The sequence below is a fragment of the Aethalodelphis obliquidens genome, unplaced genomic scaffold, assembly GCF_003676395.1.
Source record: "Aethalodelphis obliquidens isolate GAN/ISIS:26980383/991018 unplaced genomic scaffold, ASM367639v1 scaffold4, whole genome shotgun sequence".
Taxonomy (NCBI): domain Eukaryota; kingdom Metazoa; phylum Chordata; class Mammalia; order Artiodactyla; family Delphinidae; genus Aethalodelphis; species Aethalodelphis obliquidens.
Genome location: NW_020837948.1, coordinates 61,997,958 through 62,022,952, shown reverse-complemented (window position 1 = coordinate 62,022,952; position 24,995 = coordinate 61,997,958). Strand labels below are relative to the sequence as shown.

Sequence of the window (24,995 nt, the reverse complement as noted above, 5' to 3'; positions counted from 1 at the left end):
GATATAACTTCACATATATGCTCATAAACTCCAGCACGATCATTTTTAACTTTCATATCTGTCTTACTGCTGCTTTAGGTAACTAAGCTAGGGGTATCCAAATCTTCTAGGCCATTTTGAAGTGCAAGGGGTTCTGTAGGAGGATGATTATATTCTAATGTGCAGTATTCCTCAAAATTCATTCTTCAGGCTCTTCTTTAATATTCTCTGTGCGTACTGTATCTTTAGTATGCATACCTGTAAGGAACGGCACCAAAAACGGAGGAGAGCTTAAACAAGCTTTATTTGGGAATGCTCCTGGGCGAGGTTCACTAGTCCGAGAGAAAGGGGCCAGAGAAGTCGTGCCTGGGTGTGGGCACGAACAAAATTTATAGGGGTGGACGCAGGGGAGGTGCTTGCTGTGTGAAGCAGCCCTTTTTTGGTAATCTCTCGGGTGCTGTGGCAATGTCAGGTGTCGGTTGCATCAGCCTCAGAGCCGTTGGTTCCGCCCCTCGGGGAGCGGGAAGACCGGGCCGAGTGGTGTGGCAATGTCAGGTGTTGGTTGCATCAGCCACTTTGGCGGGGGTTCCGTCTGGCTCCCTGGGCCCTTCCCCGGACCTGCTGGCCTTACAATACCCTTATGCTCATAGTATCCCATACTCTTGGAAATTTTACTGCTTTCTAACAGTAACATTACTTTTGACAATCTTGGAAGTCGGGTTTTTTTTTTTTTGGCTGCGTTGGGTCTTTATTGCAGTGCACAGTTTTCTCTAATTGTGGCACGTGGGCTCAGTAGTTGCAGCGTGCGGGCTTAGTTGCCCCGCGGCATGTGGGATCTTAGTTCCCCGACCAGGGATTGAACCCATGTCTGCTGCATTGGAAGGCAGATTCTTAACCACTGGACCACCAGGGAAGTCCCTAGGAAGTCTTGTTTTTTTTTTTTTTTTTTTTTACCCTTCCCCCTCCCCATATCCTCAAGTCGTTCTCTAGTAGGTCTGTGTCTTTATTCCTGTCTTACCCCTAGGTTCTTCATGACATTTTTTTTTTCTTAAATTCCATATATATGTGTTAGCATATGGTATTTGTCTTTCTCTTTCTGACTTACTTCACTCTGTATGACAGACTCTAGGTCTATCCACCTCATTACAAATAGCTCAATTTTGTTTCTTTTTATGGCTGAGTAATATTCCATTGTATGTATGTGCCACATCTTCTTTATCCATTCATCCGATGATGGACACTTAGGTTGTTTTCATCTCTGGGCTATTGTAAATAGAGCTGCAATGAACATTTTGGTACATGACTCTTTCTGAATTATGGTTTTCTCAGGGTATATGCCCAGTAGTGGTATTGCTGGGTCATATGGTAGTTCTACTTGTAGTTTTTTAAGGAACCTCCATACTGTTCTCCATAGTGGCTGTACCAATTCACATTCCCACCAGCAGTGCAAGAGTGTTCCCTTTTCTCCACACCCTCTCCAGCATTTATTATTTCTAGATTTTTTGATGATGGCCATTCTGACTGGTGTGAGTGAGATGATATCTCATTGTAGTTTTGATTTGCATTTCTCTAATGATTAATGAAGTTGAGCAATCTTTCATGTGTTTGTTGGCAGTCTGTATATCTTTGGAGAAATGTCTATTTAGGTCTTCTGCCCATTTTTGGATTGGGTGGTTTGTTTTTTTGTTATTGAGCTGCATGAGCTGCTTGTAAATTTTGGAGATTAATCCTTTGTCAGTTGCTTCATTTGCAAATATTTTCTCCCATTCTGAGGGTTGTCTTTTGGTCTTGTTTATGGTTTCCTTTGCTGTGCAAAAGCTTTGAAATTTCATTAGGTCCCATTTGTTTATTTTTGTTTTTATTTCCATTTCTCTAGGAGGTGGGTCAAAAAGCATCTTGCTGTGATTTATGTCATAGAGTGTTCTGCCTATGTTTTCCTCTAAGAGTTTGATAGTTTCTGGCCTTACATTTAGGTCTTTAATCCATTTTGAGCTTATTTTTGTGTATGGTGTTAGGGAGTGATCTAATCTCATACTTTTACATGTACCTGTCCAGTTTTCCCAGCACCACTTATTGAAGAGGCTGTCCTTTCTCCACTGTACATTCCTGCTTCCTTTATCAAAGATAAGGTGACCATATGTGTGTGGGTTTATCTCTGGGCTCTCTATCCTGTTAGGAAGTCTTTATTTACAGTCTTCTGTATAAAATATTTCTTCCCTTATTCCCAAATTCACTAATCAGTCATTCTCTTTTTGTCATTAAAACTTATTATTTTTTAAATAGATTTATTTATTTTATTTATTTTTTATTTTTGGCTGCATTGGGTCTTTGTTGCTGCGCATGGGCTTTCTCTAGTTGTGGAGAGTGGGGGCTACTCTTCATTGTGGTGCATGGGTTTCTCGTTGCGGTGGCTTCTCTTGCAGAGCGCAGGCTCTAGGCACTCAGACTTCAGTGGGTGCGGCTCACGGGCTTAGTTGCTCTGCGGCATGTGGGATCTCTTCCCGGACCAGGGCTCGAACCCGTGTCCCCTGCATTGGCAGGCGGATTCTTAACCACTGCCACCAGGGAAGCCCAAAACTTACGATTATTGAAAACAGCTCATTTACAGTCATGCACTAATTGGGAGAATCTTCAATGTGTAGGCAGAGTCATAAATATTTTTACCAATTGTATGACTTTTATACTAACAGCTGTGTTCTGAAATCAGTTAACTCCATATTACATTCATTGGTACAGAAAAGTTACTGTTGTTCATAGTGACTTTTGTCTTTTGAAATGAATATTTTAAATTTGAACTGTTTTGCCTAATTGAAAAAGAGTCTACAATATTGTGTGCTCATTCATGTATATGTAAATGTATTCATTAATGTATATCTATATTACGTACATATGTATAATATTGATGTGTATATAATTGGTTGCAAATAAAAGTGTTAAATATGTTTCCTTTCAGAATCAAGCTTCCATGTATTTCCTTATCAGTCTCAGATAGCAGTTTTTAAAGAGTTTCTACTAAGAGCGACAAAATATAACAAACTACAAATGCTTGGAGATGATCTGAGAACTGATAAGAAGATAATTCTAGTTGAAGTAAGGACAGCTTTTGAAATTCTGCTATAACTATTGAGTAAACAATTGTAAGATATATTTTATGTGATAATGACATTTACTCTCTCCATAGTATTAGTACTGGTAAAATATAACATAAAGGCTTTGTGCAAGAAAAGGCTTTGTGCAAGAAGAAACCTAAAGTTTCTTGCAGTAAACTTGGATAGAGTAGCTATAGGTTAATGAACTTTAAAAATTTAATGGCCTACGTATAGAAAGGCAAAAAGTATTTAGAAAGTGACGTCTTAGTAAAAATATTATAATCTGTAGTGATCCTAAGGAATTTGCTATCAAAATCCCATTGATGTGTATTACTATTTAGGACATCAGCTAGTTGATGTCTCCCTTTCTACAACAGTTCTGGTTACAGTACATTGAATAGATAACATTTCTCCTGTTTTGGTAAATATAAATCTGAAAATAAATTTACATGGGAATAAAACTGAGCTAATGTTTCTCCTTTGTTTTTGGTAGGATTTACCTAACCAGTTTTATCGAGATTCTCATACATTACATGAAGTTCTGAGGTGAGTTTCAGTGAACTTTTTTAAAACTCCAGATTAAATGGCAGGTGGTTTAAATTTCAACCTTGCTTGCTGTCTTTTGTTATTTTAGGAAGTACGTGCAGATTGGTCGATGTCCTCTAATATTTATAATCTCTGACAGTCTCAGTGGAGATAATAATCAAAGGTTACTGTTTCCCAAAGAAATTCAGGAAGAGTGTGCTATATCAAATATTAGGTAAGAATGAAATTTCTGCTTAAAATTTCATATACATACTGTATTTTTAAATTAATCACATAACCACTATCTTTCTTTGTAAAACTTTCACAGTTTCAACCCTGTGGCACCAACAATTATGATGAAGTTTCTTAATCGAATAGTGACAAAAGAAGCTAATAAGGTAAGTCTTTTAAGAACTGATTAATTTGAATCTTACATTGTAATTATAGAAAGCCAAACTTAAGTAGTATTATATAAACTTGAGGAGTTAGAGACACAAACTATTTCAGTTTTTAAAATTAAAAAATTTTAATTACACTCATAAAGCACGTCATTTTAGAAAATGTAGGAAATACTAATTTTAAAAATCCTTAACCTTTTTCTACTTTTAAACTTAGTTTTCTTTTTCACATTGAGGTAAATTTCCCTTTGCTTGGCTTAGTGTTTTAAATTGTATCTGTTATCAAGAAGCTGTTTTCTGGCATCTACATCCATTAGTCAGCAACAGTCCAACTCTACTTTTGTCTTGTCACTTTTTAAAGATTTAATATATTTTTTATTTTGATAAAAAAAATCATAAAATTTAACATCTTAACCATTTTATTCCAGCTTTATTGAGATATAACTGACATATAACATCATGTAAGTTTAAGTAAGTTTAAACTTAAGTAGGTTTATGACGCATTGATTTGATAAACTTATGTAATGAAAAATGATTACCACCATAGGTTATCTAACACCTCCATCATGTCATGTAATTACCATTTCTTTTTTGTGGTGAGAACATTTAAGATTTTTTTCTCTTAGCAACTTTCAAATATGTAATACAGTATTATTAGCTGTATTATGTATTAGAAATATCTTAACCATTTTTAACCATCCAGTTCAATAGTGTTAAGTATACTAACATTGTTCTGAAATAGCTGTTAGGTTTTTTTTTCTTCTTTTTTTTAATTTGGTTGCGCAGGGTCTTAGTTACGGCAGGCAGGCTCCTTAGTTGTGGCATGTGAACTCTTAGTTGCAGCATGCATGTGGAATCTAGTTCCCTGACCAAGGATTGAACCCAGGCCCCCTGCATTGGGAGCACAGGGTCTTATCCACTACGCCATCAGCAAAGTCCCTGAAATAGCTGTTACTTTTTCCCCCATAAATTTTATTTATTTATTTATTTATTTATTTATTTGGCTGCTTTGGGTCTTCGTTGCTGCATGGAGGCTTTCTCTAATTGCGGCCAGCAGGGGCTACTCTTCGTTGCGGTGCATGGACCTCTCGTTGCGGTGGCCTCTCCTGTTGCAGAGCACGGGCTCTAGGCGCGCGGGCTTCAATAGTTGTGGCACGCGGGCTCAGTAGTTGTGGCTTGCGGGCTCTAGAGCATGGGCTCAGTAGTTGTGGTGCATGGGCTTAGTTGTTCCGCGGCATGTGGGATCTTCCCAGACCAGGGCTTGCACCCGTGTCCCCTGCATTGGCAGACAGATTCTTAACCACTGCGCCACAGGGAAGTCCCATAGCTGTTACTTTTAACGCATCATTTTTTTCTATCTTTCAAATCAAGATGATGTTAAAATAAATTGATGAAACTTCTACTCCAAGTAGCATGGTTCTAGGGGGCCCTACTGCTATAAATCAACTGGATCTTACATCATAATATATTTGGAGTGCTGGATCACAGGAACTGAGGGAAGTCTCCAAGGGAGAGGTTATTTTTGAGGATTAAACAGAATAATGTATGCATGTAGAGCACCTAGCTGAATAAGTACAAGTATTAATAGTGAAATATTAGAAACACCCTGAGTCCAGGAATAGAGGGAGCAGTTACTGTGGTGAACTATTATGTCATTAATTAGCGTTTTGAAAATATTCAGTGACATGGGGAAATACAATTTAATGTCAAGTTAAAAATAACAAGATGTGAAGTTATATGATAATTCTAACAATAGAAATGATGTTTCCAGCCCTTGATATATCTGTCAAGCCCTATGCAAAGTAATTTTACATACCTGATCTTATTAAACCCTCACCACAACCATATAGAATTATCCCCATTTTATAGGTAAGGAAGCTGAACTTTGGAGGGAAATAACTCGAATAATATTCCATGACTATTAAGTATCAGATGAGTTTAAGTTTTGTTCTGACTCCAATTCACTGTGCTAGAACAAAACATACAGTTGTCAATGACAACACAATGCACATATATACATAAACCTATACATACTAAAAGAAATACATAAAAATGCTGGGTGTTATTCTGGATGGCAGGATGACTTGTGATTTTTTTATTGTCTTTTTGAAAAAAAATGTCTGTTTTCTACTATAAGCATGATAATTATAAACTATATTTAAATATTTATTAAACATTGAAGAAATAAAAATAGTCAGCATAATACTACTGTATCACATTACTCACAACTTCTTTTTAGACTAAGTCATTAAATTGCAAACGGCATTTACTCTAGCAAGTTAGTAAAAGGAGATACCATAACTTCTTTGTCATGTGGTTAATGTGCTTTACCTTAAATAGTTGACCAGCAAGAATTTTAGAACTAGTATACTTTTGATATCATCATTGATATGTTACATAAAAGGAGCAGCAACAAGCACAATATTTACATGTAAATATAAATCAAAAAGAAAATCAAATATTATGATACTGTCTGGAGTCTCCAAGGATGATAATGATAGTATAAGAAGATTTAAAGGAGAGTTTAATCTCTGGTATTCTGTAGCTTAGTTAATTATATTAGGGAAGAGTGTTGACGTCTTAAGTGAATGAGTTATAATAAGAAAGAGTGTTGAATATCTTAAGTGTTTTTCTTTAAGTCTAAATGTTTCTCTGTATTCATAGGAAGAAAGATCTTTAGTCTTTTCTGATATCATTAGGTATGTAAAGTGTGGAAGGAACTGCTGATCATACATCTTAGCCATATTTGCCATGTTCACAGTAATTAACATCCATAGTATTTTCTTCAGCTGCCAAGGATTATAATTTCAAATTATATTTCCTTACTGGCAAGTAATCCATATCTAGAATTTTTCAAAAACAAGTACTCCTCTCAAAACAATTTTTAAGGTAAACGTATTCCCAATAAAAATAAAGTTAATCTGGAAGAGAAGGCATGAGCAAGAAAATTTTGTAAAAGAGTGATGAAGAGAGACTTGCTGTCTAGGTATTGGAACATAATATGATGAAACTCTAGGAAGTACAGCAGTGTGGTATTAGCACAGTAATAGACAAATGGAAGAATAAAATGAGAAGACAGCACAGAAATAGATCAGTATGTGTAAATGGGAATTTTTTATATAATGGAAATGGCATTTTACATCACTGGGGAAGGAGAGTAGATTATTATGGTTAACAACTGGTGTTGGAACAATTGGATATTCATATAGGAAAACATAAGGTTGCCTCTTTAGTTCATACTATGCACAAAAATAATTTAAACCTTGATTAAAGATTTAAATACAAAAATTAGAAGAGTATTAGGAAAAAATACTTTGGGTTGGGGGAAAGTCTTCTAAGCAAGAAACAAAACCTAAAAGCCATGGATTTACTTCAAAAAAAATGGAAAACTTAGTAAATGACAGAAGGCATGGTAAAGATAAAAGACGAGCATGAGAATGAAAGAAAATATTTGCAGTTTTTTAACAGAAAAGCACTAATACCTGAATATATATTTTTATTTTTTATTCATTTTACTTTTGGCTGTGTTGGGTCTTCATTGCCGTGTGCGGACTTTCTCTACTTGCGGCAAGTGGGAGCTACTCTTCATTGCGGTGCGCGGACTTATTGCAGTGGCTTCTCTTGTTGCGGAGCACAGGCTCTAGAGCACAGGCTTCAGTAGTTGTGGCTTGCAGGCTCTAGAGCTCAGGCTCAGTAGCTGCGGCGCACGGGCTTAGCTGTTCCGCGGCATGTGGGATCTTCCCAGACCAGGGCTCGCACCTGTGTCCCTGCACTGGCAGACGGATTCTTAACTAATGCGCCACCAGGGAAGCCCCACTGATACCTGAATACATAAAAATATGCCTACAAGAAAAAAAAGGCTAAGAACAGAAGCCAGTACACAAAGAAATACAAATGGATAGTAAACATGAGAGGTGTTCAGCCCTACATAGTAATCAGAAATTCATATTTAAACCAGGTAACATTTTTCACATATCAGAGCACAAAAAATTTAAGATTTATATACAGGGTTGCCAAAGATATGGAAAAATGAACACTCACCTACCATTGCTAGGAAAAATAAAACTGGGAAATGTTACAGACACTTTGAAGGGCCCTCTGCTTCTACAGAAATGTTCATGCATGTTGGCAAAGGTATACAGTTGACCCTTGAGCAACATGGGTTTGAGCTGCATGGGCCACATATATGTGCATTTCTTTCAGTAGTGAATACTGCAGTACTACCTGATCCATGATTGGTTGAATCCGAGGATGCAGAACCACGGCTACAGAGGGAAAACTATAAGTTACACTTGGATTTTTGACTGTGAGGGGAGGGCTGGTGTCCCTAACCCCACACTATTCAAGGGTCAGCTGTATATATAGTATATATATAGGTCTGGAATAGTAAAAAAGTGGAAACAATGTAAATGTCCCTTCATTGGGGGAAATACTAGTTAAATTACTGTCTACCCATAACATTTTTTAAAAAATTATATAGACTTAAAGGTACTAACATAGAAAGATCACAAAGAATGGTATTAATTCATAGAATAATACATATGATATGATCCCACTTATATTTAAAAAACTAACTCTGAATGTACTTACAGATACTATATTTACTTACAGATACGTGTGCACAAAAAGTGGTCTGGAAAGGCTCCTAAAATGTTAACACATGTTAGAAAGTTGGGATCTGTAGAGCAAAAGGATAACTTTCATAAAGAACTTTTGAAACAGCTTTAGTTAATAAAGTTAAAAATATATTGAAGATCATAGCACAGTACTGTTTTTCTGTCAAGAGCTGAAATGGGATCATCTATGAACAATCACATGAATTCAGCTTAAGTTATGTTGTCAGTAAACTATTAGGAGTTTCTGAGGGGGAAGAGAGGATAAGTTTTTCTTGTCTTATACTTGATCTACCAAGGGTGTGATAGGTGATATATCGTATTTATGCATATGTGTGTGAGTGTGTGTGTTTATCTATATTTGTATATATGTATGTATATAGTAAAAGAGAGAGAACTTCAAAATATAACCTAGTCCAAGTAAAAAAGTAAAATGATATTTTATAACCTTGAAATTTTACCTTAAACTGTGATGTCATTGACACTTGTACCTTTATAAGCAGACTGTCGTTTAACATGTAGGCTTTTTAGCATTCAAATTGGAAAGATTCTATTATACTTCCATTAAGTTTAGAAAATAGGTGGTTTTGTTTGTTTTTTGCTTAGAAAATAGCTTTTTTAATTTTAATTTTTTCATTTTAGGATGGAGGAAAGATTGTTGTCCCTGATAAAACTTCTCTAGAGTTGCTCTGTCAAGGATGTTCTGGTGATATCAGAAGTGCAATAAACAGCCTCCAGTTTTCTTCTTCAACAGGTAACTGGAAAATATACACTCTTATGGTATTATATAGGTGACTAACTTTTTCTTAATTGTTCATGAAATGAAATTAAACTAAACATTTTAACTTAAAATTGGTATATACCTATCTCCACTTACGATTTTTTTATTGAGACAGTGTAATAAAATTATGTATGTACACATGCATACACACACCACTATGAATGTGTCACCATATATATTTATATATCTGAGACAAAAGCTGATTTATTTACGTGGTTTGCCACTTTACCTTTCAAAGTTAATTTGGAATGAGACTTCCTGAGAGAAAATCCTGGCTCTGCCACTTTTCAGTGACTGAATCTTGCAAGTTACTTAATCTTTCCATGCCTTTATTTTTTCACCTTTTATATGAGAACCTGTCTGATTGAGATGTGTGAAGAGTGAGGTAATCCTTGTAGAGTGTTTATTCCAGTGCTTGACACACATTCAGTACTCAAATGGCCAGCTGTTAATGAATTTAATAATAGTTCATATACGATATGTTTAACAAATGCATTTCCACTTGTTAATATATAAAAGGGGTCCCTAGCCATGTTATAGTAAAGAGCCCCACTAATAGCAATGAGTTAATTTTTGCTCTTAATGATCATAGTTTACTGCATACAGTTTTCATCAGAAAACATTTAACAAGTGACCTACATGATGCTTAACATTGAGGAATTGACCTTAAAAAATTAAAAGCTCTTTGGAGCTCTCAAAATCCACGTGAAATCCTAGTTTCTACCCACAAGTGTAACCTGTTCATTTAGTTACATCTTTGTTTTTCAAAATAACTCTACAGAAATAGACATCTTAACACAACTGAAACCAGAATTCTGCTTCTTGCTGTAGAAACATAAATGTAAATTGTGCTTAGGTTCACTACTAGAATTAGGGATGGGTCAGTTTGGGATCCTAACTACCATTTATAATGTTATTGCTCTGAGCTTAGAAATTTCAGAGGGAAGAAAATAATAGTGGGTCAGGAACTGTATTAGCAATTATATTTTTTTTCATTTAATTCTCAGACCAGCCTAATGAGATAGACAATAGTAGGATTCAAACCTAGATCCTGTGTTTTTCTAATACTCCAGGCTGGTTTTCTGAAGTCATGCATTCTGAGTTGTTTTTGTTTTGTTATAAATTTATTTATTTATTTATTTATTTCTGGTTGCGTTGGGTCTTTGTTGCTGTGCACGGGCTTTCTCTAGTTGCTGCGAGCAGGGGCTACTCTTCGTTGCGGTGCGTAGGCTTCTCATTGTGGTGGCTTCTCTTGTTGCGGAGAATGGGCTCTAGGCACCCGGGCTTCAGTAGTTGTGGCACACGGGCTCAGTTCCTCCACAGCATATGAGGTCTTCCCAGACCAGGGATGGAACCCCTACATTGGCAGGCAGATTCTTAACCACTGCACCACCAGGGAGTCCCTGAGTTTTAAAAAGTAGATTTCCAAGTGAAATTTGAACACGGGCATATTCATAAATTGGAGACTGTCCAAATCAGTAAAGAAGTAATATAGCATCATTGTTAAGCATGGATCGCAGAACCTGACTGTCTGGATTCAAATCACTTACTAGCTGCTGACCTTTAGCCAGTTATTTAACCTCTTTACGTCTCATTTCTTTACTCTGTATAATAATAGTTCTCCTCTGATAGGGTTGTTATGAGGACTAAATTAGTTAGTACATACCATGCAGCAAGAATAGTACCTTGCCATTAACACCATGAGAAACCAAGGTGATATGACCATGTTAGAGTATGTCATTGTGTATGTGAAAATTTGAAATCTGTGTCATGACGTACTTTTAGATGACATTTTAGTTCGTTTTAATAGTTTAGTAACTGAAAGAGGACTCTGACTCTGTATACTTCATAATTATTTATTAGAAAAACATTTAAATTAAAATACCTAGTGTAACTATATCTGAAATGTTCTCAGTTTTAATTTTTATATTTTAATTTTATTTTAAATATTGTTTCTTGGGTGTATATTATTTAGGAAAGAACAATTTATGGCCAAGGAAAAAACGAACGTCTTCATTAAAATCAGATGCTGTGCTGTCAAAATCAAAAGGAAGACAAAAACCTGATAGGATATTTGAAAATCAAGAGGTCCAAGCTATTGGTGGCAAAGATGTTTCTCTTTTTCTCTTCAGAGCTTTGGGGAAAATACTATATTGTAAACGTAAGAAAACCTTATACATTTAAAAAAAATCTGTTATTATCTTATAATTGAAATAAAATACATTTTTTTAAATGTCATATATTTGGTTCAGTTACAAGAAAGAGCTAGGACTAGGTCAGATACTCTTTGGCAGGGCCGAAGAAAGACATAGCAGAAAAATATATTTAGATAGAGTATTTTTGGTTTATGAGTGGGATTAAACATTAAAACCAACTGTTGAAAAATCTTCAAATGAGAGGTGCTATATAATTATATAAAGGTGGTGTTATTTTTAATAACTCCAGACATTTTTTTTAATAGGAGCATCTGTAACAGAATTAGGCTCACCTCGATTGCCTTCTCATTTATCAGAGTATGAGCGGGATACATTGCTTGTTCAACCTGAGGTAACACTTAGTACTATTTACAGGCTGTATACTATTAATATTAAATATGTGTCCATATAAATATGACCACTGAATTTTTACCAAAATTATATATACTTCTTTTTATAGGAAGTAGTAGAAATGTCACACATGCCAGGAGAATTATTTAATTTATATCTTCATCAGAACTACATAGATTTCTTCACAGAAGTGGATGATCTTGTGAGAGCCAGTGAATTTCTGAGTTTTGCAGATATCCTCAGTGGTGACTGGAATGTAAGACCATTTGACTTAAATGTTTTTGTTTATGACTATTTCCTCAGAATTGAGAAAGAAAGTTTACTTTTATTCATACTGATATGACTTTTTTTTTTTTTTTTTTTTTTTTTTTTTGCGGTACGCGGGCCCCTCACTGTTGTGGCCTCTCCCATTGCGGAGCACAGGCTCCGGACGCGCAGGCTCAGCGGCCATGGCTCACGGGCCCAGCCGCTCCACGGCATGTGGGATCTTCCAGGACTGGGGCACGAACCCGTGTCCCCTGCATCGGCAGGTGGACTCTCAACCACTGCGCCACCAGGGAAGCCCGATTTGACATTATTTTAAGTAACTTCTTAATAACTATGACAAAATTAATTCATCCAACCCATTGAAACTTCAGCAGTGAATCTGATTTTTCTATGATAACATACACTAATTTTTTCTAAAGTTATTTTCTGATTATAAAACTAATACATAGTCGGAAAACTTGACAACCATTGAAAAGTAGACAGAAGGAAAGGAACTGTGCCTCTATCTTTTCTTCTTCTTCTTTTTTTTGGCCACGCTGCGTGGCATGTGCTCTTAGTTCCCTGACCAGGGATCAAACCCATGCTCCTTCCAGTGGAAGCGTGGAATCTTAATTACTGAACCTCCAGGGAAGTCCCCTGTGTTTCTTGCTATACTTTCTGATGGTTTTTAAATTTATTTATTTGCACATTTGAAATTATTCACTATAAAGTTTGTATTTTTTCTTAACAGTTTAACTCTGCTCTGACTGGTATAGTAGTTACTAGACACTTGGAGCTATTTAAATTAAATTAAAAATTCAGGGATTTCCCTGGTGGTCCAGTGGGTAAGACTCTGTGCTCCCAATACAGGGGGCCCCAGGTTCGATCCCTGGTCGGGGAACTAGATCCCACAGGCATGCCGCAACTAAGAAGCCCACATGCATGCCGCAACTAAGAAGCCTGCATGCTGCAACTAAAGATCCCACATGCCACAGCTAAAACGCAGCACAGCCAAAACAAAAATTTAAAAAAAAAATTCAGTTCCCTGGTCACACTAGCCATATTTCCATCATTTAAACAGTTATGATACAGTTTCTGTTATATATTTAGAGTTTCATTATTCAGCAGTTGCATTTGCTTAATTTTTTTATATTGCTTCTTTTTTATTTTGAAATTTTCCAACCTGTTGACAAATAGAAAGAATACACAATGAATACCTGAATACCTTTAGCTTTTGTTCACCAGTTTTTCACATTTTTCCACATTTGCTTAATCTGTATTGACACACTTGTTTTGGCTAAATAATTGGAAAGTAATTGTAGCATCACAACATTTAACACTTAAGCATGCATAAGGACATTGCTCTATTACAACCACAATAGCATTATCATACCTAAGAAAATAAACATAAATTCCATAATATACTGTCCTTATTCCTGTTTCCCCAGTTATCTCAAAAATGTATTTAAAGTTATTTCCACCACCTCCATCCAACATCCGGTTAATATTCACTCATAGCGTTTGATTATTATGTGGCAGTTGAATTTTCTTCAAAATTTTGTAGCACTATTATTTTTAGGGCGTGGTGAGGTTGAAAAACATGAACATACAGTAACTAAATATGATTAGCCTTTTTTTGGGGTCAGTAGTACCAATAAGTACTGTTTTATAAATCTCTTATTTTCTTTATTTCACATCTTGTCTCCTTTTCTAGACGCGCTCTTTACTCAGGGAATATAGTACATCTATAGCTACGAGAGGTGTGATACATTCCAACAAAGCCCGAGGATTTGCTCATTGCCAAGGAGGAGGATCAAGTTTTCGACCCTTGCATAAACCCCAATGGTTTCTAATAAATAAAAAGGTAAAAAAAAGAATTGTACATTTTCAAAGAGTGAACTATTTATGGTATGTGAATTATATCTCAGTAAAGTTGGTTTTTTCTTTTAATTGAAAAAGAAAAATGGTCTTTCATTCTTAATGAGAAATAGTTGCTAAGGCCCACAGTTTTCTTAGAGCTATGATAAAACATAAAAAGGACAGTCGTCTTAAATGCTTAGTCATTTTTTTAAGGAAAAAGCGCTCAAAAATTGAAAGCATATACCTATTTTATTGGAATCAAAGTATACAGGCCTACCTCGTTTTATAGTACTTTACTTTATTAAAGCGTTTCACAGATAATGCGTTTTTTACAAATTGAAGGTTTGTGTTAATCCTGCATCAAGCAAGTCTATCAGCACCGTTTTTCCAACAGCATTTGCTCACCTCGTGTCTCTGTGTCACATTTGGATAATTCTAGCAATATTTCAAACCCTCTACCAGCAAGAGTATGACTGGATGACGGCTCAGGTGATGGTTAGCATTTTTTAGCAATGAAGTATTTTTTAATTAAAGTATGTACATTGTTTTTTAGACATAATGCTATTGCACACTTAGGAGACTATAGTCTAGTGTGAGCATAACTTTTTTTTTTTTGGCCACGCCGAATGGCATGCAGGATCTTAGTTCCCTGACCAGGGATTGAACCTGTGCCCCCCTGCAGTGGGAGCGCAGTCTTAACCACTGGACCACCAGGGAAGTCCCAAGCATAACTTTTATATGCACTGGGAAACCACAAAATTTGTGTGACTTGCTTTATTGTGATACTCACTTTATTGCAGTGGTCTGGAACTTGAACCCACAATATCCCTGAGGTATGCCTATAGTTGTAATTATATTTTCGTTTCAGTTGAAAATAAATCCTGGCTTTACCTCTAACCATCTGCACAAGTTATTTCACTTAATATGCCATTATTTTCCACAGCTATAAATATGGAGGATTGAGTTATTTAGAGGTCAAAAACAGGTGGCTCACAAGTTGAATACAACCTACACACAGATTTTTTTAAATGAATTGCCAATCTTTGAAAACTAGTATAATAGTTAAAACTCAGATAAGGATTTCTGGCTTCAGAATTTCTGCAATCTCCTGAAAAAAAAAATTGGAAGTAAGGCAACACTGGTCCATATATTACATGGCAGTAGTCTACTCAAGCCAAGTATAATCTGCCCCTTGGTGATGGGAGTGGTCAGTACCACCTCCCCAAGCTGTTCCACTGCACTGATTTCTATTAACTGCCTGACTCCTATAGCATCTGAATTTGTGACCCCTGGACTAGGTCATCTCTAAGATGTCTTCCAGTTTTAAATTCATATGGCTACATATGAACCTATCATTCATTACCTAAGAAAATTTTCAGTGGATTTCTTGGAGAATTTCATCACTTTTAAGCAATTTATGTCCCTTATTGACTTGCTTTGCGCTTTATAGCATGTATATTAATTTCGCATTTGTTACATATAAATGATCTAAGACTGTGAGCACCTGAAAGGCAGAGATCATACTTCTCTTATCATCACTGTAACATAGTGCCTTCTCTTAACTGAAGAAAATACCTTCTTTCATTGAGAAACAATATCCTCACATAATTTGTGATATGTGTATGCTCATAAACAGAAGTCCTTTGATTTTTAAGTTTGTTTTTCTTCTACCTTAAGTCTTGTTCTTATTGCTGTTATATCAAGTGAGAAATAGTTGTGTAGATAAAATGCTTTGTTAGATAATGCTAGGACAGTTATAAAGGACTAATCAAGCTGCCCAGCGTGGCCAAAAAAAAAAAAGGGACTGATCAGGTAAACTCTTAGAGTATATTTGTAGCATATAAACCCACATACTTTGTGATATAATAAACTTAGTCTAGGGACAAATATCCATATTTAAAGTTTTATTTTTCATTTCACCATGTTTTTCCTTCCCTGCAGTATCGGGAAAATTGCCTGGCAGCAAAAGCACTTTTTTCTGACTTCTGCTTACCAGCTTTATGCCTCCAAACTCAGCTGTTGCCATACCTTGCTTTGCTAACCATTCCAATGAGAAATCAAGGTAATAATATGGGTTTTCCTTATCCCCAAGAAGTAGTGTTTTATAACATTATGTTTTTGTGGATCAACTTATTCCTATGTACCAGTGACAGTAAGTTTCTTTCCCCTTTATTTTTTGAATCAGAATTAATACATGCTTTTTGATTAAAAAAGAAAGAAATTAAATAATAAAGAAGTACCTAAAGTAAAAATTGAAAGTCCCCTATAACCACGCGTAATTCCTTTTGACAGATTGGTGTAAATTCTTCTAGACTTTTTCCTATGCGTATACAAATGTTAGATGTAAACTTTAATTTTTTTTGTCACTTATCATGCATAGTGCTCCATATTTTATAATTAGGGCAAAGGAGCTCTAGAGGCTGGGAAGTCCAAAATCAAGGTGCCAGGAGATCCAGTGTCTGGTGATGGCCTGCTTCCTAGTTTGCAGATGGCCATCTTCTCATTGTATTTTCACATGGTAAAGAGCAGAGTAAAAGAGAGCTCTCTCTGGGTTCTCTTATATAAAGGCACTAATCCCATTCATGAGGGCTCTACCCTCATGACCTAAGCACCTCCCAAGGCACCATCTCCTAATAACATCACTTCAGGGGTTAGGATTTCAAAATATGAATTTGGGGTGACAGAAGCATTTAGTCTATAACAGCAGCAATGCAAAAGTATATTCAAATCTAACTCATATTTTTTCAAAATTTATAATTTTATTCAACCTTATTGATAGGTATTTTGGTTGATTTCAATATTACAAGCAGTATCTATTAATAGTATATTTACATTGTCTTTCCAAGTTTTGAAATTATAAATAATGCTAAAAAAAATTAGTATGTCTTTGGCAATACACACTTGCCCAGTTTATGTCTACTGAGGTTTGCCTTTTTTTGAACTTTACCAATTTTTCCATCAGTTGTTTCTCTTTTTTAATGTGTGTCATAAGGGCCACATTTCATTAACAGTCCTAGGTCACATGTCTGTGGTGCTGATCTTCAAGGTGGAACAGAGAATTTGTGTAATATTGAAAGTATTACTAATCTACTATATAACTCATCAAACTTCTCAAGTGTTTTTTGAACTTTCAATTTTTTTTTTTTAATTATTTTTGGCTGTGTTGGGTCTTCGTTGCTGCACGCGGGCTTTCTCTAGTTGCGGTGAGTGGAGGCTACTCTTCGTTGCTGTGGGCAGGCTTCTCATTGTGGTGGCTTCTCTTGTTGCGGAGCACATGCTCTAGGTGCGCGGGCTTCAGTAGTTGTGGCATGCTGGCTCAGTAGTTGTGGCTCATGGGCTTAGTTGCTCTGCGGCATGTGGGATCTTCCCAGACCAGGGCTCAAACCCATGTCCCCTGCACTGGCAGGTGGATTCTTAACCACTGCGCCACCAGGAAAGTCCAAAACTTCTCAAATTTTAAAGATAGGGTTTGCCTTATGAATTATCAGAAGAGAGGATTATAGAGTAAATGTCTGCCTTCATACAATGAGAGTCTCATCTTTTAAGAATATTGATACCTAAAGATTTAAAATATTCTGTATTTACAGGCAGAAGTGAGATGACTTTTGAGCAATGGGAATGATTAATCTGTGAGTCAGAATCCAGAGAGTTCCCTATCCTTGACTATTATTTTTAGATTATACTAGTTTTTATTTATTTATCGTTTTGGCTGTGCTGCATGGCTTGTGGGATCTTAGTTCCCTGACCAGGGATTGAACCCGGGCCCTCAGCAGTGAAAGTATGGAGTCCTAACCACTGGACCACCAGGGAAATCCCAAGTTATACTAGTTTTTAAACTTTATTTTGAAGTAATTTCAAACTTAGAAATTAGAAGAATGGTACAAAGAAGTTCTTGTATATCCTTCACCAAGATTCCTCAGTGTTTCATTTTTTACCATATTTGCCTTTTATTCTTTTTCTTTATACACACATGTACACAAATATATGTATTTTTTTCTGAACCATGTGTGAGTAAAGTGCAGACATTATGCCCATTATTCTTAAACACTTCAGCATGTACTTCCTGAAAACAAGGACATTCTCCTACATAACCACAGTATATATATCAAAATCAGGAAATTAACATTGATATATTACTGCTAATTTATAGTTTAATTATTAGACTCCATTTGTAATTTATAGACTCCATTCAAATTTTGCCAATTGTCCTAATAATGCCCTTTGTAAAATAACAACAAAAACTTGTTCTCTCTTGTCTAGAAATCCAATGCAAGATCACATGATACATTTAGTTACTTACTTGCTATCTCTTTAGTCTTCTTTGATTTAGAATAGTACTGTGGTCTTTCTTCATCCATTACATTTCTGAAGCAGATTGTTATAACATGGACTGCCCCTCAATTTGGGTTTATCTGAGGATTCCTCATGAGTGGATTTAGGATATATATTTTGTGCAGGAACACCACAGAAGTGATGCTGTGTTCTTCTCAGTGCATCACATCAGGGGAATATGATGTCTATTTAAACCATGCTGGTGAAGTTAACTTTTATTATTTGGTAACATAACATCTCTCAGGTTCTTCAATGTAAAGTTATTAAGTGTTTTGTGGGGAGACACTTTGAGACTATGTAAGTATCCTATTTCTCATTAAAATTTCACCCACTAGTTATAGCATCTTTTGATAATTATTTCCTGAATCCGTCATGGTTGGCAAGTGATTTTCTAATGGCATTATTCCTTCTGTATTTGTGTTAATAAATTCTGCTGTAAGGTATTGCTTCGCCTTCTTCCCCATTTGTTTGTTTGTTTGTTTGTTTATATTTGTATAGACTCTGGAGCTTTTTCAGCTGTTGTTTCTATCATTATTTATTTTGGACTTAAATTGTCCAGATTTGGCCAGTGCACGCTGCTTTAAGGTAACTCTGTGCCTTTACTCTTAGTGTACTTTCTTTCCGATACAAAGTGTTCCCAGATTATTTCATACTCTCCCTACATGGACTTAGAAATCTCAATGAGTCCTGGTTCCTTTTAGTGGATATGGACCCATCTCCCACTTTGCTAAATATATTTACTTGTTTACTTAATTCCTATGTCTATAACCTATCTCCTGACAATGCAGGCTGCTCCTTCAGTCCCAGCACTACTGCCACCAACTTACATTGGCACAGCCATTCACATTCTTTGTCCCACTCCTAGCTGTGCGACAATGAATCGGTTTGATTAGTAAGAGTCTCCTTGGACCAGAATCATCAGCATCACCTGGAAGCTTGAGAAAAATGCAGAATCTCAGGCCTCAACCAAGACTTACTGAATTGATCTGCAAGATCAATTAGCAAGATTCTCCAGGTGATTCTTTTTTTTTTTTTGGCGGTACGTGGGCCGCTCACTGTTGTGGCCTCTCCCGTTGTGGAGCACAGGCTCCAGATGCGCAGGCTCAGCAGCCGTGGCTCACGGACCTAGCCGCTCTGCGGCTTGTGGGATCTTCCCAGACTGGGGCACGAACCCGTGTCCCCCGCATTGGCAGGCGGACTCTCAACCACTGTGCCACCAGGGAAGCCCTCCAGGTGATTCTTATGCAGGAGATGTTTGAGGAGTTTGAGAAGTATTGGTTTGGATTACTCACATTGGAATCACCTAGAGAATCATTATATCCACTAGAAAGTTCAGATTCCAGGATCACAACCCTTAAGTTTTCCATATCAAAAAGCTGTTTTTTAAAAATCCTAGTCATATTGTGTAGTGGATTTTTAAAAAGGTAAGGTAGTGTTTGATTTGCAGACTTTTGAAGGTTTATAAAATTTAGTCAAAAATAGGATGTTCTGGCTTTTTTTTTTTTGTCTTGTGGTCTGACTTTTTTTTTTTTTTAATTTATTTTTGGCTGTGTTGGGTCTTTGGTGCACACAGGCTTTCTCTAGTTGTGGTGAGCAGTGGCTACTCTTCCTTGCGGTGTGCGGGCTTCTCATTGCGGTGGCTTCTCTTGTTGTGGAACACGGGCTCTAGGCGCGCGGGCTTCAGTAGTTGTGGCATGCGGGCTCAGTAGTTGTGGCTCACGGGCTCTAGAGCGCAGGCTCAGTAGTTGTGGCACATGGGCTTGGTTGCTCCGAGGCATGTGGGATCTTCCCTGACCAGGGCTCGAACCTGTGTCCCCTGCATTGGCAGGCGGACTCTCAACCACTGTGCCACCAGGAAAGCCCTTGGCTTTTCTTTTTATTCATCAATTTTTATCCCATTTCTTTCACTTTACTATGTCATTTCAGACATTTTATGTTTCTTCTGCTTATTTCTCTCTGTCCTCTTTTCTAGTCCTCCATTAGTGTTTGTTAGAATACTTACAGGTATCTCACGTTTCATTCTGTTTTCTCTCTGATTGCATAATCTCTATCAGTCTATGTTCCAGGTTACTGATTATTTCTTCTCCCAGTTCAAATCTACTATTGAGCCCCTGCCATGGACTTTTCATTTTGGTTATTGTACTTTTCAAGTCCAGAATTTCCATTTGGTTCTTTTTTGCAATTTCCTTCTCTTTACTGATATTCCCTATTTGATGAGTCATTGTCATTATAGCTCCCTTTACTTCTTTTTATTTTATTTTATTTTTAAAATGTATTTATTTCATTTATTTATTTTTGACTGTGTTTGGTCTTCGTTGCTGCACACGGGATTTCTCTAGTTGCGGTGAGCAGGGGCTACTCTTTGTTGTGATGCGTGGGCTTCTCATTGTGGTGGCTTCTCTTGTTGTGGAGCACAGGCTCTAGGCACATGGACTTCAGTAGTTGTGGCACATGGGCTCAGTAGTTGTGGCTCACGGGCTCTAGAGCACAGGCTCAGTAGTTGTGGCACACAGGCTTAGTTGCTCCGTGGCATGTGGGATCTTCCCAGACCAGGGTTCGAACCTGTGTCCTCTGCATTGGCAGATGGATTCTTAACCACTGTGCCACCAGGGAAGTCCAACACTACCTACTTTCTATCTATGAATTTGACCACCGTAGGTACCCACTTAAGTGCAACCATACAATATTTGTCTTTTTGTGACTGGCTTATTTCATTTAGCATGTCATCAGGGTTTATCCATGTTATAGCATGTGTCAGAACTTCCTTCCTTTTTAAGGCTGGATAATATTACATTGTATATATTTACCACATTTTGTTTATCCATTCATCTGTTTTTGGACACAAGTTTCTTCCACTTTTTTTTTTTAACACCATTATTGGAGTATAATTGCTTTACAATGGTGTGTTAGTTTCTGCTGTATAACAAAGTGAATCAGCTATACATATATATATATGCTTCCACGTTTTGACTGTTATGAATAATGTTGTTATAAGTATGGATATACAGATGTTTCTTCGAGATCTTGCTTTCAATTCTTTTGGGTGTATACCCAGAAGTGGAATTGATTATATAGTAATTCTGTTTTCAGTTTTTTGAGGAACTACCTTACCATTTTCCACAGCAGCTACACCATTTTGTATTTCTACAGCTTTCTCCACGTCCTTGTCAAACCTTGTTGTTTTATGGGGTGTTTTGATAATACCCATCCTAAGGGGTGTGAAATAGTATCTCATGGTTTTGGTTTGCATTTTCCTAACAATTTGTGACTTTAAGCATCTTTTCATGTGCTTTTTGGCCATTCTTCTTTGGAGAAATGTCTATTTAAAGCTTTTTAAAAATCTCTTTTAGCTCAGATTTCTTTTATCCAGGATATTGGAAGACTTCCTCTGAAGCGACACTTTGGAAGGTAAGCTGATCATTTTAATTTTCAAAGAGCTGTTACTGAAATAACCACCAAATACCTTATGTATTTATTCATTATACAGTCAATAAATGTTATCTGTAAAGGCCAAGAAATACATGTTGTACTAGTGATCAGAGACCATATGATTGCATTGTAGACCCATCTATTATATATATTACATGTAACAGCTATTTTCACCATCTCAGAATGGACTATTAGGCTAAATAGAATCATTGAATCACAGAGGCAGAGAAATCTTTAAAATCCTTGAGTTCAACAAATTTTGCATAGCTGAAAACCCCTTTTCAGCTTTCATGCCAAGAGGTGTTCTTAGCCTATATTTGGAGACTGCAATAATCAGGAACTACCTCAAAAGAGCACTGTCTTTTTTATTTCTTTATCACAGAAAATTCAGACAAGTAAAAAAATATATAGAGAGATAAATCTACATCTATACTGTTCATTCCATTGCAAAATGGCTTCTGGCCTAATATCAGTGATTAACACAGTGCTTGTAGTTCATTTCTACTTGGCTTATTTGTAAGGTTAAATTATGCACTCAGGTATTCTAAAAAAGGTTAAAAAGTGCTTGCTTCCTGGTTGCAAGGATAAAAGTAAATGATAGAAATGGCATCTATTACCCCTTCTACTAGTTCTCCTATTCCTGGTCCCAAATGGAAAACTAGCTTATCTGGGCTTTTTTTCCCTCTGCCTTCATAGATTCAGTAAAGGCCTTTGTAGTGTTAATGGTTTCTTCCTTATAATGACTTAGCTATTGGGAGCCCATCTTTCCTTTTACAGAAATACAGTGATGGATGGATCTTACAGCATCATCCCACTGGGATGTGATCAGGGCTCAAACCTTTTATAAACTTCCCTTTTCTCCTCACTTCCCTCTGAATCAAAGAAGGACCAGCTGTTTTCACTGGCTCCTTTCCCCACAAGATTATGACATCAAAATCAAGGGAAGACCATTGTCTTCTATTGTCTTTTTCCTCCTAAGATGTAATTAAAAGAATGGGAGTCAGTGTTTTATTACTGGTTCAGCTACTTGATCTGAATTGGGAGGCAGGATTTGTCAGTGCTACTTATTACAATGACTAGTACTGTTGCTTTCATTTATAGTGACCATTTTAACATTAGTGACCATTTTAACATTATCTTTGATTTATATTGATAATATTGAATATTAATACTTAAACTTAACATTTAATATTGCTATTTAATAGCTGCATAATTTCCTATAATTGAACCTACACCTTGTTTTGTTTTATTTATTATTTTTGGCTGCGTTGGGTCTTAGTTGTGGCACATAGGATCTTTCGTTACAGCGCGAGGGCTTCTCTCTAGTTGTGGCACATAGGCTTCTCTCTAGTTGTGGCGCACAGGCTTAGTTGCCCCGTGGCATGTGGGATCTTAGTTCCCCGACCAGGGTTCAAACCCGCATCCCCTGTATTGGAAGGCTGATTCTTAACCACTGGACCACAAGGGAAGTCCTCCTACACCTTGGTTTTGTACATTTAGCTTGTTTCCAGCTTTTGTTGTCACAGCCTTCCTTGAAGCTAAATCATCATGCATATCAAATACTATTTATGTAGGATGAATTCCGAGAAATAAAATTGCTGGATCAATGGATATACACCTTTGCTCTATATTGCCAGATTGCTTCCAAGAATATTTTGCCAATCTTATGCCCACTTAACAGTGTTTCAGCATGTTCTTTTCTCCTCGTACCACCACTGGGTTTTATTATTTTAAAAGGTCTTTACCAGTTTGAAAGATGACAATATTAATTTCCATTTTAAAATTACAAATTAGGTTGAGCAATTTATTTAGTAACCATTCTTCTGTAAGCTATCTGTACATGTTTTATGTCTGTTTTCCTATTCCATTTAATTCTTTCTTTTTGTAAGAAATCTTTACTAAAGATATTAATTAACTTGGTTGTGTTATAAGTTGTAATGATTTATTCAGTTTGTCATTTACTTTTTAGTTTTGTTTATATTGTTAAATAAACCGGTCCACCTGGCTAAACAGCACAAGGAAGGTAAATGAGAGACTACAGGAGAGGGCTTCATAATCACCACACTCATGGTGTAATTTAAAGGAATCCCCTCCTTTGATTATTATTAATGCCTGTGTTATGCATCTGGCAGATTGAAAATGGAAGCCCTGACTGACAGGGAGCATGGAATGACAGACCTGGACAGTGGAGATGAAGCCCAGCTTGGTGGAGGGCAACCTGCAGAGGAAGCGCTGGGTGAACGCACTCAGACAGCTGAACCTGAAACCTGGTCTCTTCCTTTGAGTCAGGATAGTGGGAGTGAACTGCCTGCCAGCCAGCCTCAGCCCTTTTCAGCCCAGAGAGACATGGAAGAGGAAGACATGATAATAGAAGACTATGAGAGTGATGAGACATAGAAAGCAGCCTGCCCATGAGATTGTTACTTGACAGATTCATATTCGTTTTATTCAGTGGTACTTGAACAGAGATAATAGACTTTTCAGGTGAATTAGTTTGTTAATTCTTCACTCTTGTAGTATTTCAGCACAGAGAACTGATTTCTGTCATGTTGAAGTAAATAGAAGATCAAACCTTCAAATAATCTCTTAATCTTTTTCTCTAGTATTTATTTAGCCTTGTGAGTGGTGTTGGGAGAGGTCAGTGTGTATGAAATGTGTTTGAACATTATGCCAAATATCAGAAAATGTGAAGGAATAATTCAGAATACAGAAACTCTGGGTTGTAAATAAGAATTATAAAACAGTTTAGGATGCAATTAAGAGTGTAAATAAACTTTGTGCCTTATTCACAATTTCTCTCTGGTCTCTAGCTTCTTCCGATACCATTTTTATATGTTGTACAGTGGAATATTTTAGATACTTTCTGGAAACTATTTACATAATTTATATCAAAATTAAAATGTTGAATTTGTTCTGTTTTGTTTCTCCTGTCCTTCAATGATTCTTAACACGCACGGTCTGCCATGTGTCACTGGTCATAGTACGCAAGTCTCCTTCATCCAGTGCCAAACTTTTTCAAAAATAGAGAGGAGGGGGATTGCAACCTTGCGAAGAAAACTTTCCGGAGGGTTTGCTCTCACCTTTAACAACCTTTCCAGAGCTCTCCTAGCTGTTGCCTTGAGGTGCGGTGGGGGTGAGGGCACCGACCCGCCCGAGCCCCAGGCGACAGTCCGGGCCTGACAAAGCCAGGCGGGGCG

At 36.7% G+C, this 24,995-nt stretch overlaps 1 protein-coding gene across 6 annotated transcripts in view; it reads left to right on the top strand.

Annotated features, from left to right (window-relative positions):
- Nucleotides 1-24,714, top strand: part of RAD17 (RAD17 checkpoint clamp loader component) — a 31,693-nt gene extending 6,979 nt beyond the window's left edge. For 2 of the 6 annotated variants that reach the window (XM_027100923.1, XM_027100925.1), the window contains 12 exons: nucleotides 2,933-3,069; nucleotides 3,562-3,614; nucleotides 3,703-3,828; nucleotides 3,922-3,991; nucleotides 9,247-9,358; nucleotides 11,361-11,546; nucleotides 11,847-11,932; nucleotides 12,041-12,187; nucleotides 13,892-14,041; nucleotides 15,979-16,099; nucleotides 21,720-21,777; nucleotides 23,931-24,714. In XM_027100923.1, the coding sequence (XP_026956724.1) occupies nucleotides 2,933-3,069; nucleotides 3,562-3,614; nucleotides 3,703-3,828; nucleotides 3,922-3,991; nucleotides 9,247-9,358; nucleotides 11,361-11,546; nucleotides 11,847-11,932; nucleotides 12,041-12,187; nucleotides 13,892-14,041; nucleotides 15,979-16,099; nucleotides 21,720-21,777; nucleotides 23,931-24,195 (1,511 nt within the window). In that variant the 3' untranslated portion in view covers nucleotides 24,196-24,714. The remainder of the gene's footprint in view (nucleotides 1-2,932; nucleotides 3,070-3,561; nucleotides 3,615-3,702; nucleotides 3,829-3,921; nucleotides 3,992-9,246; nucleotides 9,359-11,360; nucleotides 11,547-11,846; nucleotides 11,933-12,040; nucleotides 12,188-13,891; nucleotides 14,042-15,978; nucleotides 16,100-21,719; nucleotides 21,778-23,930) is intronic. The other 4 variants (XM_027100924.1, XM_027100927.1, XM_027100926.1 and 1 more) reach the window with 4 other exon arrangements.
- Nucleotides 24,715-24,995: the final 281 nt, after the last annotated feature.